Raw genomic sequence first — 24,223 nt, 5'->3', positions numbered from 1 at the left:
TTAGTGGTATAAAGCTACTATCTTCAGTTGGCATGGTGCATGGGCTACCAGTGATCGAGCCACCGAGCAATGTTTGTGAAGGATGTATACTTGGCAAGCAGGCAAGACTTCCTTTTCCCAGTGGCAAATCTTGGAGAGCAACATTACCATTGCAACTGGTTCACACCGACATATGTGGACCAATAGAGCCCATGTCCTTAGGAGGTAATAGATACTTTATTACCTTCATCGATGACTTTACCAAAAAACTTCGAGTTTATTTTCTTAAAGAAAAATCAGCTGCCTTTATTGTATTCAAGAACTTGAAAGCTCTTGTTGAAAATTAGAGTGGCCATAAGCTTGTAACTCTCCATTTTGACCGAGGTGGAGAATACACCTTAAAAGAATTTGATAAGTATTGCAGGGAACAAGGCATAAAGCCTCAGTTGACAGCTGCTTACACACCACAGAAAAACGGGATCGCCGAAAGAAAGAACCATACATTTCTTAATATGACCAGAACTATGCTCAAGGAGAAAGGGCTGCCAAAACAATTATGGGCAAAAGCCGTGGTGTGCTCATCATATCTACTCAACCGATGTCCTACCAAAAGTGTCAAGAATATAACACCTTAAGAGGCATGGAGCGGCTACAATGTAACGACCTCGATGGGCAAATCAATTAATTGGTAATTGATCCCATGGTTCGTCTCCCAGCCCTATCCCTCGTGGGACATGACTCAGGGATTTCAACCTTTCTCATCGAAATGAGAAAATCTCAGCGGAAGACTTTCGAAAACTATAGGAAATAGAGAGTAATAAATTTAACATCCACAAAACACGTACTTGAGTAAATATAAATCCTCATAATATAAAGATAACCATCAACGGTACCAGTCATCAGACCGTCATCAAAATAGGAAAACATGCCATAACATAATGTCATAACATTGTTCCAACAAAAGATCACTAGATCAAATCCTAGATCTAAGCTTAAGTAGGGCTAACAAGATTAAAATCTTGATCATATCATCAAGGGCAGTTCCTCCATCCTCCCACATAAACTTCAACCAAACCGGGTGCATGTCCTAAAAAATGACCCGAATCAAGTCCTGTGCTATCACCCAAGTTGGCTCCGATGGCATCCTCTTCTAGGGTAGCTAAACTGCGCAAATATTCGTAATGATAGGGGAAAACATAAATAAAAAGGGGGGTAAGTCTAAGACTTAGGGAATATTAACGCAAATAATGTCCATGCCAGTTTAGTAATGAACTCCATTTTCATAAGGCAAGAAACAATTCCATATGACAGTTTTGCTCAAGAATATTGTATAGATATATGATATATGCATATGATATAGAGTGACAATCATAGTTCAACAGTATGGCCTACCCGAGATATTACCCCTTCCCAGCAGGGTTAATGCTGTCCTGAGGGACCTGTAATACAATGCTGGTGCCTCAGACATTGTACACTATCGTACATAACACTAGTGGCATTATAGAGTCTGACCTCGGGTGGCCTACACCGCTAATGATGTTCATCCTGTAATAACCTAGCCATTTGGGAATGGCTACTCCACGTCACAAAATCATTGGATTTAAAGCCCAGATAACACTCATACATTTGACCATAAGGCTAACATATATAGTAAGCCCATGGCCATTATACCGCAAGTACTAGTGTCCCATGTCATACGATGCAAATTATCTTGTCTATATTTTACATGCATGCTTTTACAAGTCTCATTTTCTTAACATATTCAGCATAATGTTTTTCTCAAAATGCTAGAGTTCATGTGCAGCAAGTATAAATGCGAGAGTTGCAAATATGCAAGTTTTTGGTACACAAAATAGTCGTGCAGTGCAAGGAAAATAACAATGAGCATTATGTGAGTTAAAACTCACCTGGGTCGTATAATGTCTCCAAGTATTCTAAATGATCCGGGTTCTCCAAATCTGTGGAAAACCTTCTATTAGTCCTATTTCTATCAAAACCACTCTCAAACAAGAAATAGGAGCTATCAGACGGCTAGTTAAAATAAAGTTTCCTATCACACTCTGGACCATACATCCGGGATTGGGACCGTATGTCCTTTATGATGTCTCAGACTGTATGTTCGGCCGCGAGATCATACGTCCGCTTCGAGGTTTTCACTGAGAACCTCATTTTGTCCACTCGTCCTCCTATTCTTTAGAGCCAAATTCTAAGGCTATCAAAGGGCTTTCTAAGGTCTCCTAACTCAAAACAACGTCTCCAAGCAAATGAAATCATGCTAAGTCAAGACAACGCCATTCTAACAAGATTCAAAGCATAAGTAAAGCTAAAGCTAAACTAACAACTCAAACAACAACTAAGACAATGTTCAAGTAGCATAAGGACATAAAAACGAGCTAGGATTAAGAGCATTACCTTCTTGAAGCGAAACTTTAAGAACTTCCCTTCCTTTAGCACCAAACGCTCACAATCTCACAAAACACTAACAAAAGGGCGTCTGGCAACTTGGGGGTGAGAGAGAGGTGTGAAAAACTAAAGAAGTAAGGGGTATTTATATCTGAGGGGCTCTACCAACTCTATAGAAAAGCAACGGACGTTCGCCAACCCTAGCATACGTCCGGTACTATTTCCACAGTAGTCCAAAGGCTGCTTCATACGTCCAGGTATTATCCAAAGGGTATTCCAAAAAGTAGCGTACGTCTGTGTAGTCCCGCGTACGTTCGTGTACTATTTACAGAGTGTACGTATGGTGGTCCCCCTACACACGTCCGAGCTACAAACATAAGCGTATGTCAGTTAACCCTAGCGTACGTCTGGTCCAAAAGTCCAAATTACCCTTCTAGGGTCCTTAGTGACCCAAAGCCCAAATTATCCCCTAACTAAGCTACCTAAGCTTAGTTAATTATTTAGGTCACTACATCCTCCCCTCCTTATAAAAATTTCATCCTCGAAATTTCTAAACACAATACCAAAAGATTAGCTCTTAAAAGTGTAGTAGAATGTTACCTTTTGTCTGTGGGTTTTTGGGCTATCTACTCCCATCCATTATGGAACTACGTCATCCTCAAACAACTGCGGAAAATCACCTCATAAATCATCAAGCATGTCATACTCAATGTTGCCAATGCTATACCAATCCTCATCAATCTCAACTCCTAAGTCCATCAGCTCACAGAAGGAGCAATTCCACATGTAGTCCGGGTTGATTGGTATAGGTGCCATAATCTTGTAGAGAAAAGCAACTCTTTCTTAGTCAACTATTCCATTATCCAAAAAGGAAATAGGCATACTGTCAAAGTATAATCTTTGAAGAAAAGAGTCATACACAATCATTCAAACAAATGCGGATAGCGACTCCGCACGTCTTGCTCTGCCTCCCATGATGCTTCATCAACTCCATGGTTACGCCACAATACTTTAATGATAGGAATCGTCTTGGTATGTAGCACTTGCTCCTTCTTATCCACGATCTTCACTGGTTCTTTGACATTGGTCAATCCCTCCTGGATTCCTATTGGTTCGTACTCCATAATCACGTCGAGATCAACGATGTACTTCCTTAACATCGAGACGTGGAAAACGTCATGCTTTCCGACCAAATTTGGGGGTAAGGTGACTTTATATGTCAATCTCCCAATCCTCTAGGTGATCTGAAACGGTCCAATAAATCAAGGACTGAGCTTCCCCTTCTTCCCAAATCGTATCACTCCCCTCATGGATGATATCTTTAGAAATACACGATCCCCCATGTCGAATTCCGACGGTAGTCTCCGATTATCAGTATAACTCTTCTGTTGACTCTAAGCTGCACTCATCCTTTCCCTGATGATGGGTAACTTGTCACGAGTGTCCTGATCAACTCCAGCCCCAACGTTTGCCTCTCACCAGCGTTGTCCCAATACAAGGGCGACTGACACTTACGTCCATAAAGTGCTTCGTAAGGCGGCATTCCAATAGTCGCCTGGTAGCTGTTGTTATAGGCGAACTCGATCAAAGGTAGATACTGGACCCAATTACCCTTGAAATCCAACACGCAAGCTCGCAACATATATTCCAAAATTTGATTAGTCTGCTCCGACTGACTATTTGTCGGTGGATGGAAGGCAACACTAAACTTTAGCTCTGTCCCTATCTCCTTCTGCAAGCTTCGCCAAAACCTTGAAGTAAAGTGAGAATCTCTATCCAAAACGATCGCTGATGGCACTCCATGCAAACGGGCTATATTCTCAACATATAGTTTGGCCAACTTATCCATTGGATCTTTAACCTTCATGGGAATGAAGTGAGCACTCTTTGTGAGACTATCAACTACTACCTAGATGGAATCTTCTCCAGTGGGTGCCTTGGGTAACCCCAAAATAAAATCCACAGCGATCTTATCCCACTTCCACTTCGGTACAAGCAAGGGCTTGAGTGTTCCTCCCTGTCTCTAATGCTCCGCTTTCACTTGTTGACAGGTTGAGCATTGTTCCATAAACCTTGCAATATCTCGCTTCATATTGTTTCACCAATATGATCCCTTCACGTCCCGATAAATCTTAGTACCACCGGGATGTATAATGTACGGGAACGATGAGCCTCACTCATTATCTTCTTCCTGAATCCTCCACTCTCTGGTACACACACTTGCTTAAAATGGGTAAGCAACCCATCATCTTTGAGACAAAACTCCCTTGCCTTTCCTTCTTCAAGCAACTGCTTGATCTTGGCGCAATCAGGGTCATCCAACTGAGCGGCTTTGATCCTTACAAGCAATTTTGACTAAACCATCAGGTTAGCCAAGTGTACGGGTGCACCTTTGTCTACTACTTCCAATCCCATCCCAAGGAACTCCCTGATCAACTGGGGTTGATAAATCTCAAGAGCGGCAAGCTCCACCGTTGATTTCTTGCTTGACGCATCTGCCACTATATTACCCTTGCCAGGATGATAATTGATCTCACAATCCTAATCCTTGATCAGCTCCAACCACTTTCTCTGCCTCATGTTGAGCTCCTTTTAGGTAAAGAAGTACTTCAAGCTCTTGTGGTCCGTGTATATCTCACACTTCTCGCCATACAAATAGTGTCTCCAAATCTTTAGAGCAAACACAACTGTTGCCAACTCCAAGTCGTGTGTAGGATAGTTCTGCTCATAAGTCTTTAGCTGACGTGAAGTGTAGGCAATAACAATGCCGTTCTACATAAGCACGCACCCTAAACCCTTCTTAGAGGTGTCGCTATACACTACGAAATTGCCAGATCCCGTAGGTAATACCAACATATGAGCAATTATCAGGTGCTTCTTCAGCTCCTAAAAACTCTTCTCACACTCGTCCATCCAAACATAGCGAGCATTCTTCTTGTTCAGAGTAGTAAATGGTGCCGATAGCTTCGTGAAATCCTTAATAAAACGTCGGTAGTGACCAGCAAGTCCTAAGAAACTTTAGATCTCGAACACACTAATTGGCCTAGTCCACTCCACTACTGCCTTTACCTTCTCCGGGTCAATCGCTACACCCTCTCCGAAAATCACGTGCCCAATGTAAGACACGCTATCCAGCAAACACTAGCACTTTTCGAGTTTAGCATGGAGTTGCTCGCTTCGAAGCCTTTCCAATGCTTTCCGTAAATGATCCTCGTGCTCCTCCTGCGTCTTAGAGTAGATCAGAATGTCATCAATAAAGACCACAGTGAACTGATCTAGATAGTAATGAAAGACTCTGTTTATCGCGTCCATGAAGATAGTGGGCATATTAGTTAGTCTGAAAGACATAACTAAGAACATGTATTGTTCGTAACGAGTCCTGAAGTCAATCTTAGGAATGTCCTCCTCCTTCACCCTCACTTGGTGATAGCTTGAGCGCAGATCGATCTTAGAAAACACGCGCTCTCCTTGCAACTGATCCAACAAATCGTCAATCCTTGGCAAAGGATATCTGTTCTTGATCGTCACCTTGTTCAACTCGCGGTAGTCAATGCGCATCCTCATTGACCCATCCTTCTTCTTCACGAACAACACATGCACTCCCCACGGTGATGAACTAGGGCAGATAAATCCTTTATCCCGAAGCTCTTGGAGCTGTTTGTTTAGCTCTTTTAAAACTGATGGCGCCATCCTATACTGTGCCTTCAATATAGGATTATTGCCTGGCACGCACTCAATCCTAAACTCCACCTCCCTCTGTGGTGGCAACCCAGAATAGTCTGTTGAAAAGACATTTGGATAATCTCGCACCACAGGAATGTCTTGCAGGCCTTTTTTCTCTTCCTTAAGTGGGGTAACAACGAACGTCAAAAACGCCTATCCTCCTTTAAGAATAAGCTTCCTGGCCAGAATGGCCAAAATCCTTGGAGGTAAAGAGCTCACTCACGATCCAATGTACGTTACTTCTCCTTCTCCCCACGACTTAAATGTAACTTGCTTCCAAGTGCAGTCGATAATTGCCTGTTGCTTCTCCAGCCAATCCATTCCAAGAATAATGTCATAACTAATCATAAGGAGAACAACTAAGTTTGCGGGACGTACTCTTCCACAATTGTTGATAGGGCATCCACAAACTACACGCTTACAAACCACAGTTTTCCCTACGGGGGTAGTTTAGACTAGGTTCCAAAGTTCGTACTACAAGTCTAGACAGTCTTACAAACATAAATGATACGAAAGAGTGGGTAGCATCTAAATCAAATAAAACTAAAGCTTCAAATCCAATTATAGGGAGAGTACCTGTCACTACTTTCGATCCTCCTTCCGATTCTTCTGGAACAAGCGCATAAACCCGAGCTGGTGCCAAAGGTTTCTGAGCACCTCCTTTGCTCATGCAGTCCTTGCTATAGTGACCAAACTGGTCATACCAATAGCAAGTCCCGGTCGCCATCCTACATTGTCCTCAGTGAACTCGGTTACACTTCCTACACAATTTTGATATCTAACTCATTTGCAGTAGAATTGGAGGGTTACCAGAGGTACGTTCTTGCGATCTCTGTGGTAGAAAACTCCCCACTGCCATCCTTTTAGTTGGCCTGACTTTTCCTGCCAAAGTACCAGGTCCTTGAGCCCTCATCTTCTGATCCGCGTACTTAGTAGCATTCTCCTTCAGGCTCTCTTCGTAAATCGAAGCCCGATCCACCAACTGAGAGAAATCTCAGATGTCAAAGCAACTCATCATAATTCGAATTCGAGAGTTCAAACCTCGCTCAAACTTCCTCGCCTTCTTTTCCTCATTCGGGATGAGGTACATGCCGAAGCGTGACAATTGCAGAAACTTCACGGCATACTCAATCATCGACATTCCTCACTGGACCAACTCCAGAAACTCTCGCGCCTTCACCTCCTGTACGACTCGAGGAAAGAAGTGCCAATTGAACTTGTGCATAAAGATGTCCCAAGTAATGGCAGTCTCTGATCCCAAATCGGTGCTTGCCACCGCCTTCTTGTCCTACCACCAACGCTTGGCCTCTCCCGTTAGCTTATAAGCAGTATAAGCCACCTTCTGCTCATTAGTACACCCAATTGTAACTAACAATTCCTTCATGTCATTTAGCCATTCTCAGCGCTGATGTGATTATCTCTTCCATCGAAACTCACCGAGTGATGACTACAGAAGTCCTTCAAAGAGCATCCAGTCCTTTTAACTGGCTGCCTTGCAACCCTATCGCAATCTAAGACAAACACTAGCTGGCCAATCGCGTCCATCACTTGATTACTCGAGGGTGCTACTTAATAGACTAGGATGTCTGCAGGCTCGGGGTGAATATTCCGTTAGGGTATCCAAGTTCTAGCACGTTAGGTCCAATTGTAGGGTTCCTTCGGGGCAGGATTCTCTGCAACGAAAAGCAGAGTTATAACCGATTCGTCTAGAACCGAGTGACCGAACCTAGAGGCTAAGTCCTAACAACCTATCTAACCTAAACTCTGGTGTGATCATGGCCTAAGTTCTCTTTTCCTTTAAACTATAGTATTTTCAGAGCACAAGGCTTTGATACCAACTGTAACAACCCTGATGGGTAAATCGATTAACTAGTAATTGACCCCAAAGTTTGTCTCCCAGCCTTATCCCTCGCGGGACAAGACTCAGGGATTTCAACTTTTCACATCGAAACGAGAAAATCTCAGGAAAAGACTTTCGAAAACTATAGGAAATAGAGAGCAGTAAATTTAACATCCACACAACATGTACCAGAGTAAATATAAATCATCATAACATAAAGATAACCATCAACGGTACTAGTCATCAAAACATCATCAAAATAGGATTACGAACCATAACATCATGTCATAACATTGTTCGAACAAAAGATTAACAGATCAAATCCTAGATCTAAGCTTGAGTAGGGCTAACGAGATTAAATTCTTGATCATATCATCACGGGCAGTTCCTCCAACCTTCCACATAAAATTCAACCAAACCGGATCCATGTCCTAAAAAATTACCCAAATCAAGTCCTGAGCTATCACCCAAGTCGGCTCCGACGGCATCCTCTTCTAGGGTAGCTAAACTGTGCAGATATTCGTAATGATAGGGGAAAACATAAATAAAAAAGGGGGTAAGTCTAAGACTTAGTGAATATTAACGCAAATAATGTCCATGCCAATTTAGTAATGAACTCCATTTTCATAAGGCAAGAAACAGTTCCATATGTCAATTTTTATCAAGAATGTGGTATAGATATATGATATATGCATATGATATAGAGTGACAGTCATAGTTCAACAATATGGCCTACCCGAGATATTACCCTTTCTCAGCAGGGTTGGTGCTATCCCGAGGGACCTGTAATACAATGTCGGTGCCCCGGCCATTATACGCTACCGCATATAACACTAGTGACACGATCGAGTCCAACCTCGGGTGGCCCACACCATTAATGATGTTCGTCTTGTAGTAACCTAGCCATTTGGAAATGGCTGCATCACGTGACAAAACCATTGCATCCAAAGCCCACATAACACTTATACATTTGACCATAAAGCTAACATGTATAGTAAGCCCATGACCATTATACCGCACGTACTGGTGTACTGTGTCATATGATGCAAATTATCTTGTTTGTATTTTACATGCATGCTTTTACAAGTCTCACTTTCTTAACATATTCAACACAACGTTTTTCTCAAAATGCTAGAGTTCATGTGCAGAAAGTATAAATGTGAAAGTTACAAGTATGCATGTTTTTGGTACACAAAATAGTCGTGTAGTGCATGGAAAATAACAATGAGCATTATGTGAGTTAAAACTCACTTGGGCCATATAACGTCTCCGAGTATTCCAAATGATCCAGATTCTTCGAATCTGTGGAAAACCTTCTATTAGCTCTATTTCTATAAAAAATGACTCTAAAATATAAAAATAGGACCTATCGGACGACTAGTTAAAATAAAGTTCCCTATCATACTCTAGACTGTACGTCCCGGATTGGGACCGTACGTCCTCTGTGATATCTCGGACCGTACGTACGGTCGCGAGAGCATACGTCCGCTTCGAGGTTTTCAAAGAGAACCTCATTTTGTTCGCTCGTTCTCCTATTCTCTAGAACCAAATTCTAAGGCTATCAAAAGGCTTTCTAAGGTCTCCTAACTCAAAACAACGTCTCCAAGCAAACGAAATCATGCTAAGTCAAGACAATGCAATTCTAACAAGATTTAAAGCATAACTAAAGCTAAAGCTAAACTAGCAACTCAAACAACAACTAAGACAATGTTTAAGCAGCATAACGTCGTAAAAACGAGCTAGGCTTAAGAGTGTTACCTCCTTGAAGCGAAACTTCAAGAACTCCCCTTCCGTTAGCACCAAACACTCACAATCTCACAAAACACTTACAAAAGGGTTTCTGGCAGCCTGGGGGTGAGAGAGAGGTGTGAAAAATGTTGTGCAAAATATTACCTAAATTAATAGATAATAATTTGTATGCTTTACCTGCAAGTGCACAAGGTCAACATAGTAGTATATGGTGCAAGTACAGGATCATCCCCACGAGAATTGCTAAATTTATGTTTAAAAATAGATTCCTTAAGCAAAAGCAAAACAAAGATTGATTGTTGAAGTAATGATAATAAAGGGTAGGGCTTTGATATCCACCACTAATTATATTTAGTTAATATAACAATATGCCAATGCTTTGATCAAGTTATGCATATCTAATGTTTGTCAACCTTAGGGCATGGCATATACTCCTAAGGCTATAGATTTTCCTAAGCAACAAGTTAGGCATGGCGTATACTCTACCTCTTTTCATTCCTAAGAGATTTAGCATGATCTATACTAAGTTGTTCCTTAGGAAGGCATATGTTCTATGAAAATCGATAAACACATGAGGCCTAGGGCATGGCATATACTCCCGGTTCCCCATGTTGATTAACCCAAGAACCCGGTGTGGCTTTCTTTTGTTATTTATGTTAAACCCAGGACTCGGCAATCCAAATTGATTTAACTAACTAGTCCGTACCACATGCATATGTTGATCAGGCACACACATATGAGGAATTCATGCAAGCAGGTATTAATCAAGTTAAATAGCACAACAAGATCATTACAAAGGCACCAATATTGAAATATTAACAAAACATAACTAGGGTTTCAATCAAGCCCTACTAATTAAATTAGCTACACATAAAGTTGATGTTAAACATCTTCATAAAATAAAATAAAAGAAAGGAAAAGAATAAACCCGAGACTTGAACTTGAAGAGCTCCTATTCTTCTCCTTACAAGTATATCTATTCTAGAGGCTTAAGGGTCTATTTATAGGCTTTAGAAGTCCTAAACAAAGTAGTAAACCTAGGAATTTCGTAGGGTTTTGAGACCTATTACAATTTGGAGTGGGAAAACCCTAATATGGAAAGAATGTCAATCTAGCCGCCACTTGATAAGTCTCCTGCGCACGGGTGCGCTCGATCGCAGGTCTGCGATCGTTCCTTCTTTTGGCATGCGCTCGATCACTCTTGGCCTATTTGATTTTGTGTCCTCCCGCGTATTACGCTCGATCATAGGTACCCTGCGATTGATTGTAGTACCAGGGAGCTCCAATTGTCTCCATCTTCTCTTTTGAGCTCAAATCACCTAGTTTTACTTCATTTTCTTCCAAAAGTTTGTAAAAGTATGAAAAACACAAAAAGGAATTAAAATAGCCTAATTAACTAAAACCAAAGGATTAAAATATGCAAGTTAAGGGCTAAAAATATTAATATTTTAGCACTTATCAAAAAATTGAAGGGGTAAGGGAGTATTTATAGCTAAGGGGCTCTACCAACTCTCTTGAAAAGCAGCGGCCGCCAATCCTTGCGTACATCGGGTACTATTTTCTCAGCGGTCCAAAGGCTTCCTCGTACGTCCACGTATTATCCAAAAGGTATTCCAAAAAGTAGCGTACGTCCATGTGGTCCCGCATACGTCTGTGTACTATTTACAGAGTGTACATACGGTGGTCCTCCCATGTACGTCCGAGCTACAAATAGCAGTGAACGTCTGCTAACTGATAAGTGCTAAAATATTCATATTTTTAGCCCTTAACTTGCATGTTTTAATCCTTTGGTTTTAGTTAATTAGGCCATTTGAATTCATTTTTGTGTTTTGCACACTTTTGTACGCTTTTGGAAGAAAATGAAGTAAATCTAGATGATTTAGGCTCAAAAAGAGAAAAGGGAGAAAATTGGAGTTCCCTGACACTGCGATTGAGCGCAGTACCCGAGAGGACACAACACAAAGCAGGATAGGAGTGATCGAGCGCATGCTAGAAGAAGGATCGATTGCAGACCTACGATCAAGTGCACACGGGCTGCGATGAATCGCACCCGTGCGCAGGAGACACATCAAATGGTGGCTAAAGTGTCACTATTTTCATTTAGGGTTTTCCAACTCCCAATTGTAATAGGTCTCAAAACCCTACGAAATCCCTAGGTTTACTACTTTGTCAAGGACTTCTAAAACCTATAAATAGACCCTTAAGCCTCTAGAATAGATATGCTTTGTAAGGAGAAGAAGATGAGCTCTTGAAGTTCAAGTCTCAGGCTTATTCTTTTCTTTTATGAAGATGTTTAACATTAACTCTATGTGTAGCGAATTTATTTAGTTGGGCTAGATTGAAGCCCTAGTTATGTTTAATTAATATTTCAATATTGGCACCTTTGTGATGATCTTGTTGTGCTATTTAACTTGATTAATACCTGATTGCATGAATTCCTCATATGTGTGTGCCTGATCAACATATGCATGCAGTATGGACTAGTTAGTTAGATTAATTTGGATGACCGAGTCCTGGGTTTAATATAAGTGACAAAAGAATCCACACCGCGATTCATGGGTTAATTAACATGGGGAACCGGGAGTATACACCCACGCCCTAGGCCTCGTGTGTTTGTTGATTTCCAGAGAGCATATGCTTTTCTAGAGAACAACTTAGTACATATCATGCTAAATCTTTTAGGAAAGAAAAGAGTTAGAGTACACACCCATGCCTAACTCATTGTTTAGGGAAATCTATAGCTTAAGGAATATACACCTATGCCCTTAGGTTGACAAACATTAGATATGCATAACATGATCAAAGCATTGGCATATTGTTATATTAGTTGAATATAATTAGTGGTGGATATCAAAGCCCTACCTTTTTATTATTATCAACTCAATCAATCTTTGTTTTACTTAAGGAATTTATTTTTAAATGAAAATTCAGCAATCCTCGTGGGAATGATCATGTACTTGCACCATATACTACTATGTTGACTTTGTGCACTTGCAGGTAAAACGTACAATTATTTACCTATTAATTTAGGTAGATATTTGCACAACACTAACCCTAGCATACGTCCGGTCCAAAAGTCCAAATTACCCTTTTAAGGTCCTTAGTGACCCAAAGCCCAAATTATCCCCCTAACGGAGGTACCTAAGCTTAGTTAATTATTCGGGTTACTACATATAAGCCAAGTATTGCACACCTAAGAATCTTTGGGTGTGTTGCATATTCTCAAGTTCCCGAATCCAATAGAAAGAAGCTTGATGATCGTGGTGAAAAATGTATCTTCCTTGGATATAGTGAAGAGTCGAAAGCATACAAGCTCTACAATCCACTAACAAAAAAATTAGTGGTTAGTAGAGACATTATCTTTGATGAAGAAAGAGTGTGGAACTAGAGTGATGAAGAGAAGGCCAAAGAATGACAACTATTTGAGTAGCCTAAAGAGCTCTCAACAGAAGCTCTACCAAGTATCCCACCATCTTCTCTGCCTTCCACACCGTTCGCAGCACATAGAGACTCTACACCTTCTATGGGAGGTAACACCAGCAGATCCTTCACAAATCAAAGTAAGATGAGAAGTCTCAGGGAAATTTATAAGCAAACAGAAGATGGAGAGACTAATCTTTTCTGCCTATATTCTGATCATTAGCCTCTTACCTTTCAAGAAGCCGTTGAAGAAGATTGTTGGAGATCCGCAATGGAGGAGGAGAGACATGCTATTCAAAAGAATGACACTTGGGAGTTGACAACACTCCCATCAAACCAAAAGGCTATTGGTGTCAAGTGGGTGTACATGTTAAGTGCTAAAATATTCATATTTTCAGCCCTTAACTTGCATATTTTAATCCTTTGGTTTTAGTTAATTAGGTCATTTTAATTCATTTTTGTGATTTCCATACCTTTGTAGGCTTTTGGAATCAAAAAGAGAAGATGGGAAAAATGGGAGCCCCTGACACTGCGATCGATCACAAGTTACCTGCGATCGAGCACAATACCAGAGAAGACACAGCACGAAGCAGGCAACCAGCGTTAGAGCGCATAACAGAAGAGTCTCGATCGCAAACCTACGATCGAGCGCACACGGGTTGCGATCGATTGCACCCGTGCGCAGAAGACATATTAAGTGGTGGCCAGATTGTCATTCTTTCCATATTAGGGTTTTCCAACTCCCAATTGTAATATGTTTTGAAACCCTATGAAATTCCTAGGTTTACTAGTTTGTCAAGAACTTCTAAAGCCTATAAATAAACCCTTAAGCCTCTAGGATAGGTATGCTTTGTAAGGAGAAGAATTGTAGCTCTTCAAGTTCAAGTTTTGGGTTTATTCTTTTTCTTTCTTTTATTTTATTTTATGAAGATGTTTAACATTAACTCTATGTGTAGCTAATTTAATTAGTAGGGCTAGATTGAAACCATAGTTATGTTTTGTTAATATTCAATATTGGAGCCTTTGTGATGATCTTGTTTTGATATCTAACTTGATTAATACCTAGTTTCATGAATTCCTCATATGTGTGTGCCTGATCAACATGTGCATAAGGTATGGACTAGTTCGTTAAATCAATTTGGATGACCGAGTCCTGAGTTTAACATAAGTAACAAAAGTAATCCACATCGGGTTCTTGGGTTAATCAACATGATGAACCGGGAGTATACACCCATGCCCTAGGTCTCATGTGTTTGTCAATTTCCATATAGCATATGCTTTTCTAAAGAACAACTTAGTATATACCATGCTAAATCCTTTAGGAAAGAAAAGAGTTAGAGTATACACCCATGCCTAACTCGTTGCTTAGGGAAATCTATAACTTAAGGAATATACACCCATGCCCTTAGGTTGACAAACATTAGATAGACATAACTTGATCAAAACATTGTCATATTGATATATTAGCTTAATATAATTAGTGGTGGATATCAAAGCCCTACATTTTTATCATTATAAATTTAAATCCAATCTCTTGTTTTATTTCACTTTGGGAATTAATTTTAGACAAGATTCAGCAGTCCTCGTAGGAATGACCTCGTATTTGCACACTATACTACTATGTTGACCTCGTGCACTTGCGGGTAAAACATCTAGTTATTTGCCTATTAATTTAGGTGGGTAATTATGGAACAACAGTACAAGATCAAATGCACTACAGAAGGTGAAGTTTCTCGATACAAGGGAAGACTAGTAGCTAAAGGCTACAAACAAAAGTATGGCATCGACTATGAAGAGGTCTTTGCAATAGTTGCGAGACTTGACACAATGAGATTGTTGATCGCACTTGCCGCTCATTGATAAGTGCAAAAATATATGTATTTTAGCCCCTTAATTTATATTTTTTTAATTCCTTAGTTTTGTTAGTTTGTGCTATTTTATTTTCTATTTGTGTTTTCTGTGTTTTTGTAGGTAATGGAAGAAAAGAAAGCGTTTCCGAAAAAGTTCCAAGCTTAAAGGGCAAATTGGGAAGACCTGGAAGATATAATTAAGCTTAACCAATTATAATATGATATGGTTAAGTTTAATCAAATAAAGGAAATGATTAAATCGAAATTTCTCAAATTGGAGTCAAAATTAGATTGGATTCAAATTTGGATTCTGCACATGTCTCGGTATTTTGACCATAACTTTTAGCTCAAATATTTGATTGAGGTGATTCAAATGGAATTGGAAAGCTAACTCAAAATAATACAAATCATTGTGAAATAGTATTTTCCTAATTCGGAATGCTGCTATGCCAAAATCACCTCGCAAGATAGGAACGTAATTCTGGACGAATCCTATTCCGATTTGGACTTAGGTTTTCTTTATCCTAATTGGGCTAGGACTTAAATCTCCAAATTTCGTAGGATTACTAGGGCTTCTAGGACTCTCCTAAGCCCTATAAATAGACCTCTAAGCCTCACAATTCAATACACAATTTCAAGGAGACAACTTTGTGGAGAGGAATTGGAGGCTACTTCTAAGCGCGGTTTTCGGTTCTTTCTTTCCCCTTTCTTTTTAGTTTTATTTTAATCATATGTAACTAACTCTTGAGGAGGGTTAGATTGAAGCCCTAATTATGTTTATTTAATATTTCAATATTGGCGTCTTTGTGATAATTATATTGTGATGCTTAACTTGATTAATGCATGTTTTCTTGAATTTCTCATATGTGTGTGATTGGCCATTATATACATGTGGTATGGACTAGTTAATTAAATCAATTTGGACGACCGAGTCCTGGGTTTAATAAGAGTAACAAAATAAATCCACACCGCTTGAGTTAATCAACATGGAGAACCGGGAGTAGACACCCATGCCCTAGGCCTTATGTGTTTGTCGATTTCCATTGATTTTTGCTTCCTTAAAGAACAACTTAGTATACACCCATGCTAAATCCTTTGAGAAAGAAAAGAGCTAGAGTATACACCCATGCCTAACTCGTTGCTTAGAAAGATCAATAGCTTAAGGAGTATACACCTATGCCCTTAGGTTGGCAAACATTACGTATTCATAATAAGATTGGATCATTGGCATATTGTTATATTATTTGAGTATGATTAGTGGTGGATATTAAAGACCTACCTTTACCTTATCTTATCTTTATTTCTTTTCCTTAGTATCAATATCAATCTCGTGACAATTTTGGTATTTTAATTACTTTTAAAACAAAATCAACAATCTCCGTGGGATCAATCTCGTACTTGCTTCATTATACTATCGTTTGATCTTGTGCACTTGCGAGTAAAACATACTAAATATTATCTATTAATTTAGGTAGTATTTACCACAACACTCATCACAATTGGAAGATATACCAAATGTCAAGTCTGCCTTTCTCAATGGCATCCTTGAAGAAGAAGTGTACGTACAACAGCCAGAAGGTTTTATAAAGGAAGGAGAAGAAAGCAAGGTGTACCGCCTTAAGAAGGTGTTATATGGCTTAAAGCAGGCACCAAGAGCTTGGAATGCATGCATTGATAATTACCTTCATCAGAATGGCTGCACCAAATGTCCATATGAGCATGCTGTTTATATAAAGAAAAACCATCGTGGTGAATTTCTAATCATTTGCCTATATGTTGATGATCTGTTATACATAGGAAATAGTAGTGAAATCTTCAAGAAATTGAAGCAATCAATGTTTAAGGAGTTTGAGATCACAGACAACAGGCTCATGTCTACTTCCTTGGTATTGAAGTGAAGCAACAACATAATGAAATTTTCATATCCCAAAAGAAGTACATGGGGAGATTTTAAAAAAAATCAAGATGGATAGTTGCAACTCTGTGAATACCCTAGTTGAAACAAGTATAAAGTTGTCAAAAGAAGGAGATGATCAAGTTATTGAACCAACTCTTTACAAGAGTGTGGTTGGAAGTCTGAGGTACTTGATGATCACCAGGCCAGATATCATCTATAGAGTTGGACTTGTGAGTCGATACATGGAGACACCAATGGAGACTCATTGGTTAGCTACAAAAAGGATCCTAAGGTACATCAAAGGCACTCTGAATCTTGATTTATTTTATGCCTATGGTGATGAAGCGAAATTAGTTGGTTATTCAGATAGTGATTGGGGATGTGACCAAGATGAGAGGAAAAATACTACTGGGTATGTGTTCTGTCTTAGTTCTACAGCATTTTCTTGGACATCCAATAAACAAGGAATTGTAGCCTTGTCTACCTATGAGGCGGAGTATGTGGCGGCTTCATCTACTGTTTGTGAAGCTATTTGGCTAAGGAATCTCTTGAAGGAACTGGAACATCCACAAGAAGAATTGATTGTGATTTACGTGGATAACCACTCAGCTATAAAGTTAGCAAAGAATCCAGTACAACATGGGAGGAGTAAACACAACGACACTAGGTTCCACTTTCTTAGAGACCGTGTCAAGCAGAAGACAGTAGAGCTCCAGTATTGCCATACCACTGAGCAAGTAGCAAATATATTTACTAAGTCATTATCTTGTGCAATTTTCATGAGGCTAAGAGACATGCTTGGCATGAGGACGGTTTTGATTTGAGGGAGCTTGTTGGAAGCTCAACAAATCAAAACCAAAACACAAGAGAGTTTTTTCTAAATGGTAGAAGTTATAAGTTCTTTTAATTAATAAGGGACTTTAGTTTTTAAACTCATGTGTTTATTCAATTCTCAACTGAAATCTTAACTTAGAGATAAGTTTTTTGTTATTTAATACAATAAATATGGAGAAGTAAAAGCTTTGTAAGTTAGTCTTTGAATGCCTCTATTTATAGGCTTCGTAAGATGTATTTTCATACAAGTGAAATATGAAGAAGAATTCCTCCACTCTTCTCTAGTCTAATTATTTGTTCTTTGCCTTTTAGTAATAAAGAGAAAGAGAGAAAAGAGAAAGAAAGAGAGAGAGAGAGAGAGAGAGAGAGAAATAGAAAAGAGGTAACTAGTTTGTAAACTAGTATTTTATCTGTCAATATAAGTGTTGAGATGTAACAAGTAATCCTTCATGTGATTTTGAGGAATAAAGTGTTTTAAAGAAAATGAATTTAACTCAAACGGTTTCAATTCGTGGTTGAGGATTTTGGGTACTTGGCCTTTCCGCTCATTCTTTTATCTTTTTGTTTTGAGGATATAAGCGGAGAGGAATATGAGGCTAGAATGTGAAGTGAGGAGATCAATAGAGAGGACGGTTATGAAACTTTTTATTTTAATAATTAAGTGCAATTCCATAATTAGGAAATTTAATATTTATGAAACTTATTTTCCGTATTCAATGAAGTTTTAAATGTGATGCGATTTTTATTATTATGCATTTATTACTAGGGACGTTACATAATACATGTTAGACCACCCATTGACAAAATGGTGCTACTCTATACCACAGGTGGTCTAAATGTAACTTGCCTTTAAAAAAAATTGCCCCATTTTTACTGCTCTGCTTTCTCTCTTCTAAAATCTCTGAATTGTGAAGCATATTAGTAATCAAAGCATACCAGATTAGTAATCAAAGCATACCAGAAAAATATAAAGTGAGAGAGGTGACCTTAAACCATTGTAGTTCTCTTTGCATCTGCAAAGCTGCACCTTGGATTCGATTAAGAATAGTTGAATCTGCTGAAATCCCTGCAATATGTAATATGTGATTGCCTGTTTCATCAACGCTATATGTGAAAGCTCTCTTATCATCAAGCGAGTATATATGGCTGAAGATTTGAGGTTGACGATATTGGACAGCAGCGGAAAATATGCTTCTTCTTCCTTCAGTGCCCCGCAAAAGGTCTGGATTTGCTCTCAGTGCATCAAAAACAAACTCAATATTCCCTTTCTTGATAGCAATGACGATGGCTGAATAAACACAACCATTCTTCCTCTGTTCATAATTTGATCTTGATATCTCTTTCCACATTAGAGACAGAATTTCAAGGGATTGGACTTGGACTAACTTCATTTCATATAAATGCTTAATTCCTTTGTCAATAATCAAAAGAATGCTAATTTAGCAATATGAAACTATACATTAAAATAATAATAATAATAATAATAATAATAATAAAATGCAAAATTTAAGCAGTATACCCAAGACATCAAAGAGATATGAAACTAGGTTGCGCAAGAGAGATTTCACTGCAAAGTAAAAATGAAATGTATCGTCACTTATTAGAAAATTGTTACTAAAACAGAAATAATAGAATATTTATTTTTCCAATATACCAGTCTGAAATTTGAGCATATGTCCATAACTATAACGCTTGCTTCATACGTAATGAGGACTTCTCAATAGAATCAGCTAAATCTATTACCTAGTCAACATTTTAAATCACAAAATGCTTGTGTTCTTTCTCAATATATATAAGAATATATTGCATCGTTAGTTCCTCGTCATTGATAGAAATTATGATTTAGTTCTCATTAACAATATTCAAAATTTTGTTTTCAGTCATAAATCCAAAAAGTTTGAGTTCTACGATTAGAGATAGCTATGGTGCAGGACTTGATCCTTCCCGCGCCTATTTATATGGATTAGAATGAATATTTTACAGATTATAAAAATTATCCTTACATGGTTTTCCATAATTATATTGACACCATTCATTACATGGTTTTCCGTTTAGGAAAAAAAAAACGGTATAAGTTGATGCATTCGTTAGTTTATAGCTAGTAAACAATCAATTTCTTTCCTTACCAAATATAGAGGAACATGGTAAAAAAGAAATAAAATAAAGAAGAATAAATTAAGGGCCATTTTTTTGCATAACTTGTGTAAGGGTGTTAGGATCCCATTGGCATCTCCATCAATCCATTGTTATGTTATGGGAGAGTCTATATAAAAGTCACTGTCCGAATATGTGGTTAGATAGCTCAAAATTTGTTTGAGTAGGCAGGTCCTATATGAACTCCTTCACAATGTACTACCCAAATTGATAAAACCCAACATAACTAATGAGAGAATAAAGAAGAAAATACTTGTATATTACTTGATTTACATGAGGATGTATTTATACAAAAAAACTTGGTATACATAGCCGTTAAGAATTAATGTTGTAATCTTCTATACAAGGAAATTGTTTATGTAGATGGAATTTTAACAACATTGTAGATTTGAGATTTTCTTTTCTCAATTGATTTATGACTGTTGCTTGTATTTCTTTCCTCAACACTCCCCCTCAAGTTGGAGTGGATATTCATAACACCGAACTTGCCGAGTAGGTGATGAAAGTGTATTAAACCCAGCGCCTTAGTAAATAGATCAATGGGTTGTTGAGTGGTAAGTATGTTGAAAGTCTGAATTACACCATCCTGCAGCTTTTCCTGAATGAGGTGACTGTCAATCTCTATATGCTTTGTTCTTTCATGAAAGATGGGATTCGAGGCAATGTGGATGACCGCCTCGTTTTCATAATACAATTTCGCTGGTTGTGGATATGGGATATGGAGGTCTGCCAACAGTTGTTTCAACTAGGTAATTTCACAAAAAGTTGAGGCCATAACTCTGTATTATGATTCAGCTAAAGAACGGGATATTGTTGTTTACTTCATTTTTTTCCAAGATATTGGTGACCTTCCAAGGATATCTATGTAGCGTAATCTTTGTCCTAGAGACTGCTTGATGTAGCGTAATACTCTATGTGCTGCATCTAAATGGGATGTGTGGTTTGTCTATAAACTGACTCAACACCTGCACTCCATGGGCCAAATCTGGTCTGGTGATGGTTAAAAAAGTCAACTTACCAACTAGTCGACGATATGATGAGGGATCCGCAATGAGGTCTCCACCATGTTTACTGAGTGCCAAATTTTGCTCCATGGGAAAAGTGCTATATTTGGCACCAAGTAAGCATGTATCTTCAAGAGCGTACTTTCTTTATGATAGAAGATGCCTTTCTTTGAACGAGCCACTTCAATACAATAGATATACATTATGTTGCTCATATATTTGAGTTTGAAATGGTCATTTAAATGTTTCTTAAGTTTTTGAATCTACTCCAAGTTATTGCCTACCAATATAATATCATCTACATACACAAGAATAGCTGTGAAGTTATGTTTGTGGGATCGGAAAAATAATGAGTAGTTGGTCTTAGATTGTTTATATCCTGTATTAATGAGAGTAGAAAAGAGTTTTGCATACCATTGTCCTAAAGCTTGTTTAAGCTCATACAAGGATTTATTAAGTTTGCAAAACTCTGGTCTACCCCTTTCGTCTGAAACTAGGAGGAAGGTCCATGTAGACTTCTTCGTTAAGGTCACCATGAAAGAAGGCATTGTTAACATCAAGTTGATTTAAGTGCCATCCCCATGAGGCAGCAAGGGCAAGGAGAGAGCAGACAATTACTGAGAGTTTATAAAGATCGTGTTCTACCTCTACCAACCAAATATTCAAAAGTAAGCAACTAAGCCATTTTGTCAAACACACAAAATGCATAGTGGAATAAAGGAAACAAACACATCCACAACAAATAAGGTTTGTTTACGAAATGGAAAACCCTTGAGCACCTCAAGGTAAAAACCACTCCGGGGCAGCTAAACCCAAGAAACCATTAAATGAAGACTCACAGTTATAGACTAGACAATGCTCGCTCCCTAGAGAAGCTTTAGATTCTGTAAGAACAACAAGCCTCCTAACTTGTCCCCATCGTGACCATCTTCAAGTAGTGCATCTCTTTACAGACTCTTCGGTAGACTTCTTTCTTTAAGCATCCATAGCGACGAACTTAGTGTAGATTCACGAGCGAGGCAACATGCCAAAATAAAAAACTCTCTAGAGTCACAGCACTCGTAGAGAAAAATCTTGAGACTTTAGTGAAGAGAGCTCACAAGATAAATTTCCAAAGTCTGAAGAATAAACAGTGACTAAAAGCCTATTTATAGGAGACCCAGTTTCTTCGTCACGTCGTAACAGGACACTTTCCCGTTATAATGGAAAGAACAGATTCATAGATTTGAGAATTTCACATCTTGACAAGAAAGCAGTTTCATTATGACGGGAAGAACAAATGTCTCCTATTTGTCACATGTCCTGTCTTAACGCACCAATTAACGAAAAACCAGGGAATCCAACTTTGGTCCCGTTACATGTCCTGCCCTGATGGCATTCCTGGAGATAAAACAGAGACTTCAATTTTTCTCTCGTCACTTGTTCCGTTCTGACAAGCTTCCTGATGAGAAACCGAAGAGTTTAACTTTTGCTCCTATCACATCCTCGTCTTGACGCAGTTCCTGATGGAAAACCAAGGAGTCCAACTTCTACTCTCGTCACCTCATCGTCTTAATGTAGTTCCTGACGAGAAACGAGGGAGTCCAACTTCTGCTCATGTCACATCCTCGTCCTGATGCCATTCCTGACAAGAAATAGGGAGACCGCTTTCACTCTCTTTACATGCCCCGTTCTAACGGTACTTTTGACAGGAAAACAGAGGCTCTTCATTTAGTCTCGTTACAAGCCTCGTTCTGACAACACTTCTGACTGAAAAACAGAGAACACTACAAGAAGCCCTAAAAACCTTAGAATCAACTCCCCAAGGCTCAACAAAATTTTAAACAACAAAAAGGAATACAGGAACAATCATTGAATTAGGCCAATCTAAAACCTAACAGTTACCATCTTAGCAACATAAGGATAGGTTTTGGTATAATCATGGCATGCTTGTTGGTTGTAACCCTTAGCCACTAAGCGAGCTTTATGTTGTTCCACTGAACCATCTGGTGATATTTGATTTTGTAAACCCATTTGCAGTCAATGGGTTTCTTTCCGAGTGAAAGAGGAGTTAGAGTCCATGTTTGAGTCGACTCAAGAGCATTCACCTCAGCACGCATAGCACCACGCCATTTGGAATCCTGCATGGTCTACACAAAAGACTTTGGCTCTTGTGCAAGGGAAATAGCTGTGGTAAAGGCACAATGGTGGTTAGAGAGACATGTGTAAGATAAAAAGGCATCAAGGGAGTAAGGGGTACCTAACAAATGCACCAACACTAATTCAAATGATTGAGTGATATAAGAAGACAAAGCCTATGCAAGATGAATATCACACAAGTATGCAGGTGGCTGGGTCGACTGAGTGGATCACCGACTGACCAGACATGGGGAAGGGACACTCTAAATGAGGGAAGGGGCAACTGGAGCTTCAACGATAGGTGAAAATGGGGTAAGGCCATCATCAAAAAGGTCAAAAGGGATAGGTAAGACCTGAAGAGATTGGTTAGGGGAGGTTTGGGCAAAAAGGAACTGATCTTCATTATAAATGACATCACGAGATATTAAGGTTTTGTGATGATCAAGATCATGTAGATGGTATCCCTTCTAACTATATGGATAATTGAGGAAGACACATCGTATGGCATATGGCACGAAGGTCAAATTTTGATGGATTTTGTGGATGATTGGAAGCAAAGCTTAACAACCGAAATCTCGCAAGTGATTGTATTGAGGTTTCGAGTTGTATAACTTCTCATATGGAGATTTGCCAAATAAGAAGGGGGTAAGAGTTCTATTGATCAAATAGGTAGGAGTGAGGATAGCGTCTCCTCATAAACGTATGGTTAAGTGGGTCAGAAAGAGTAAATCACCGAACATATTGAGAAGGTGACGATGATTATGTTCAGCAACTCCATTTTGTTGGGGAGTAGAGACACAACTGGTTTGATGGATGATTCATTTGTTAGAATAAAAGGAAGGAACAATGAATTCATGGCCATTGTCACTGCAAATAACTTTGATGGTAGTCAAGAATTGGTTCTCGACAAGATTAATGAAGGATTGTAGAAGAAAGCGAGCCACGGATTTAGGTTGCATCAAATATACCCATGTATATCGGGTGTAATCATTAACAATGGTCAGAAAATAATGTACCCCATTAATGGAAGGTGTGTGGTAACCACCCCAAATATCAATGTGTATTAATGCAAAAGGTACAGTATAAGAAATTTGACTAGTTGGAAACAGAATAAGTGTTTGCTTTTCCTAGAGGACAAACAAGACAATGTTCTGAATTTGAACTACAAATTTCAAATACATTATTAGAAGGAAATGACAAAAATTTATTAGAGAGGTGACCTAATCGGCGATGCCAAAGTTGTGAGGTTGAC

General features: G+C 38.9%; 1 protein-coding gene across 1 annotated transcript in view; it reads right to left on the bottom strand.

Annotated features, from left to right (window-relative positions):
- The window catches only part of LOC132169063 (uncharacterized), a 42,590-nt gene that overhangs the window by 4,737 nt on the left and 13,630 nt on the right, over window positions 1-24,223 (bottom strand). Inside the window, exons 5-6 of the mRNA XM_088513162.1 lie at window positions 19,215-19,262; window positions 18,682-19,106 (exon numbers count right to left, since the gene is read on the bottom strand). Coding sequence (XP_088369288.1) covers window positions 18,682-19,106; window positions 19,215-19,262 — 473 coding nt within the window. The remainder of the gene's footprint in view (window positions 1-18,681; window positions 19,107-19,214; window positions 19,263-24,223) is intronic.

Source organism: Corylus avellana, chromosome 2, assembly GCF_965113065.1.
Source record: "Corylus avellana chromosome 2, dhCorAvel1.hap1.2, whole genome shotgun sequence".
Classification (NCBI taxonomy): domain Eukaryota; kingdom Viridiplantae; phylum Streptophyta; class Magnoliopsida; order Fagales; family Betulaceae; genus Corylus; species Corylus avellana.
Note: the sequence above shows the minus strand (reverse complement) of the source record. Positions and strands in the feature narration are given on the sequence as shown.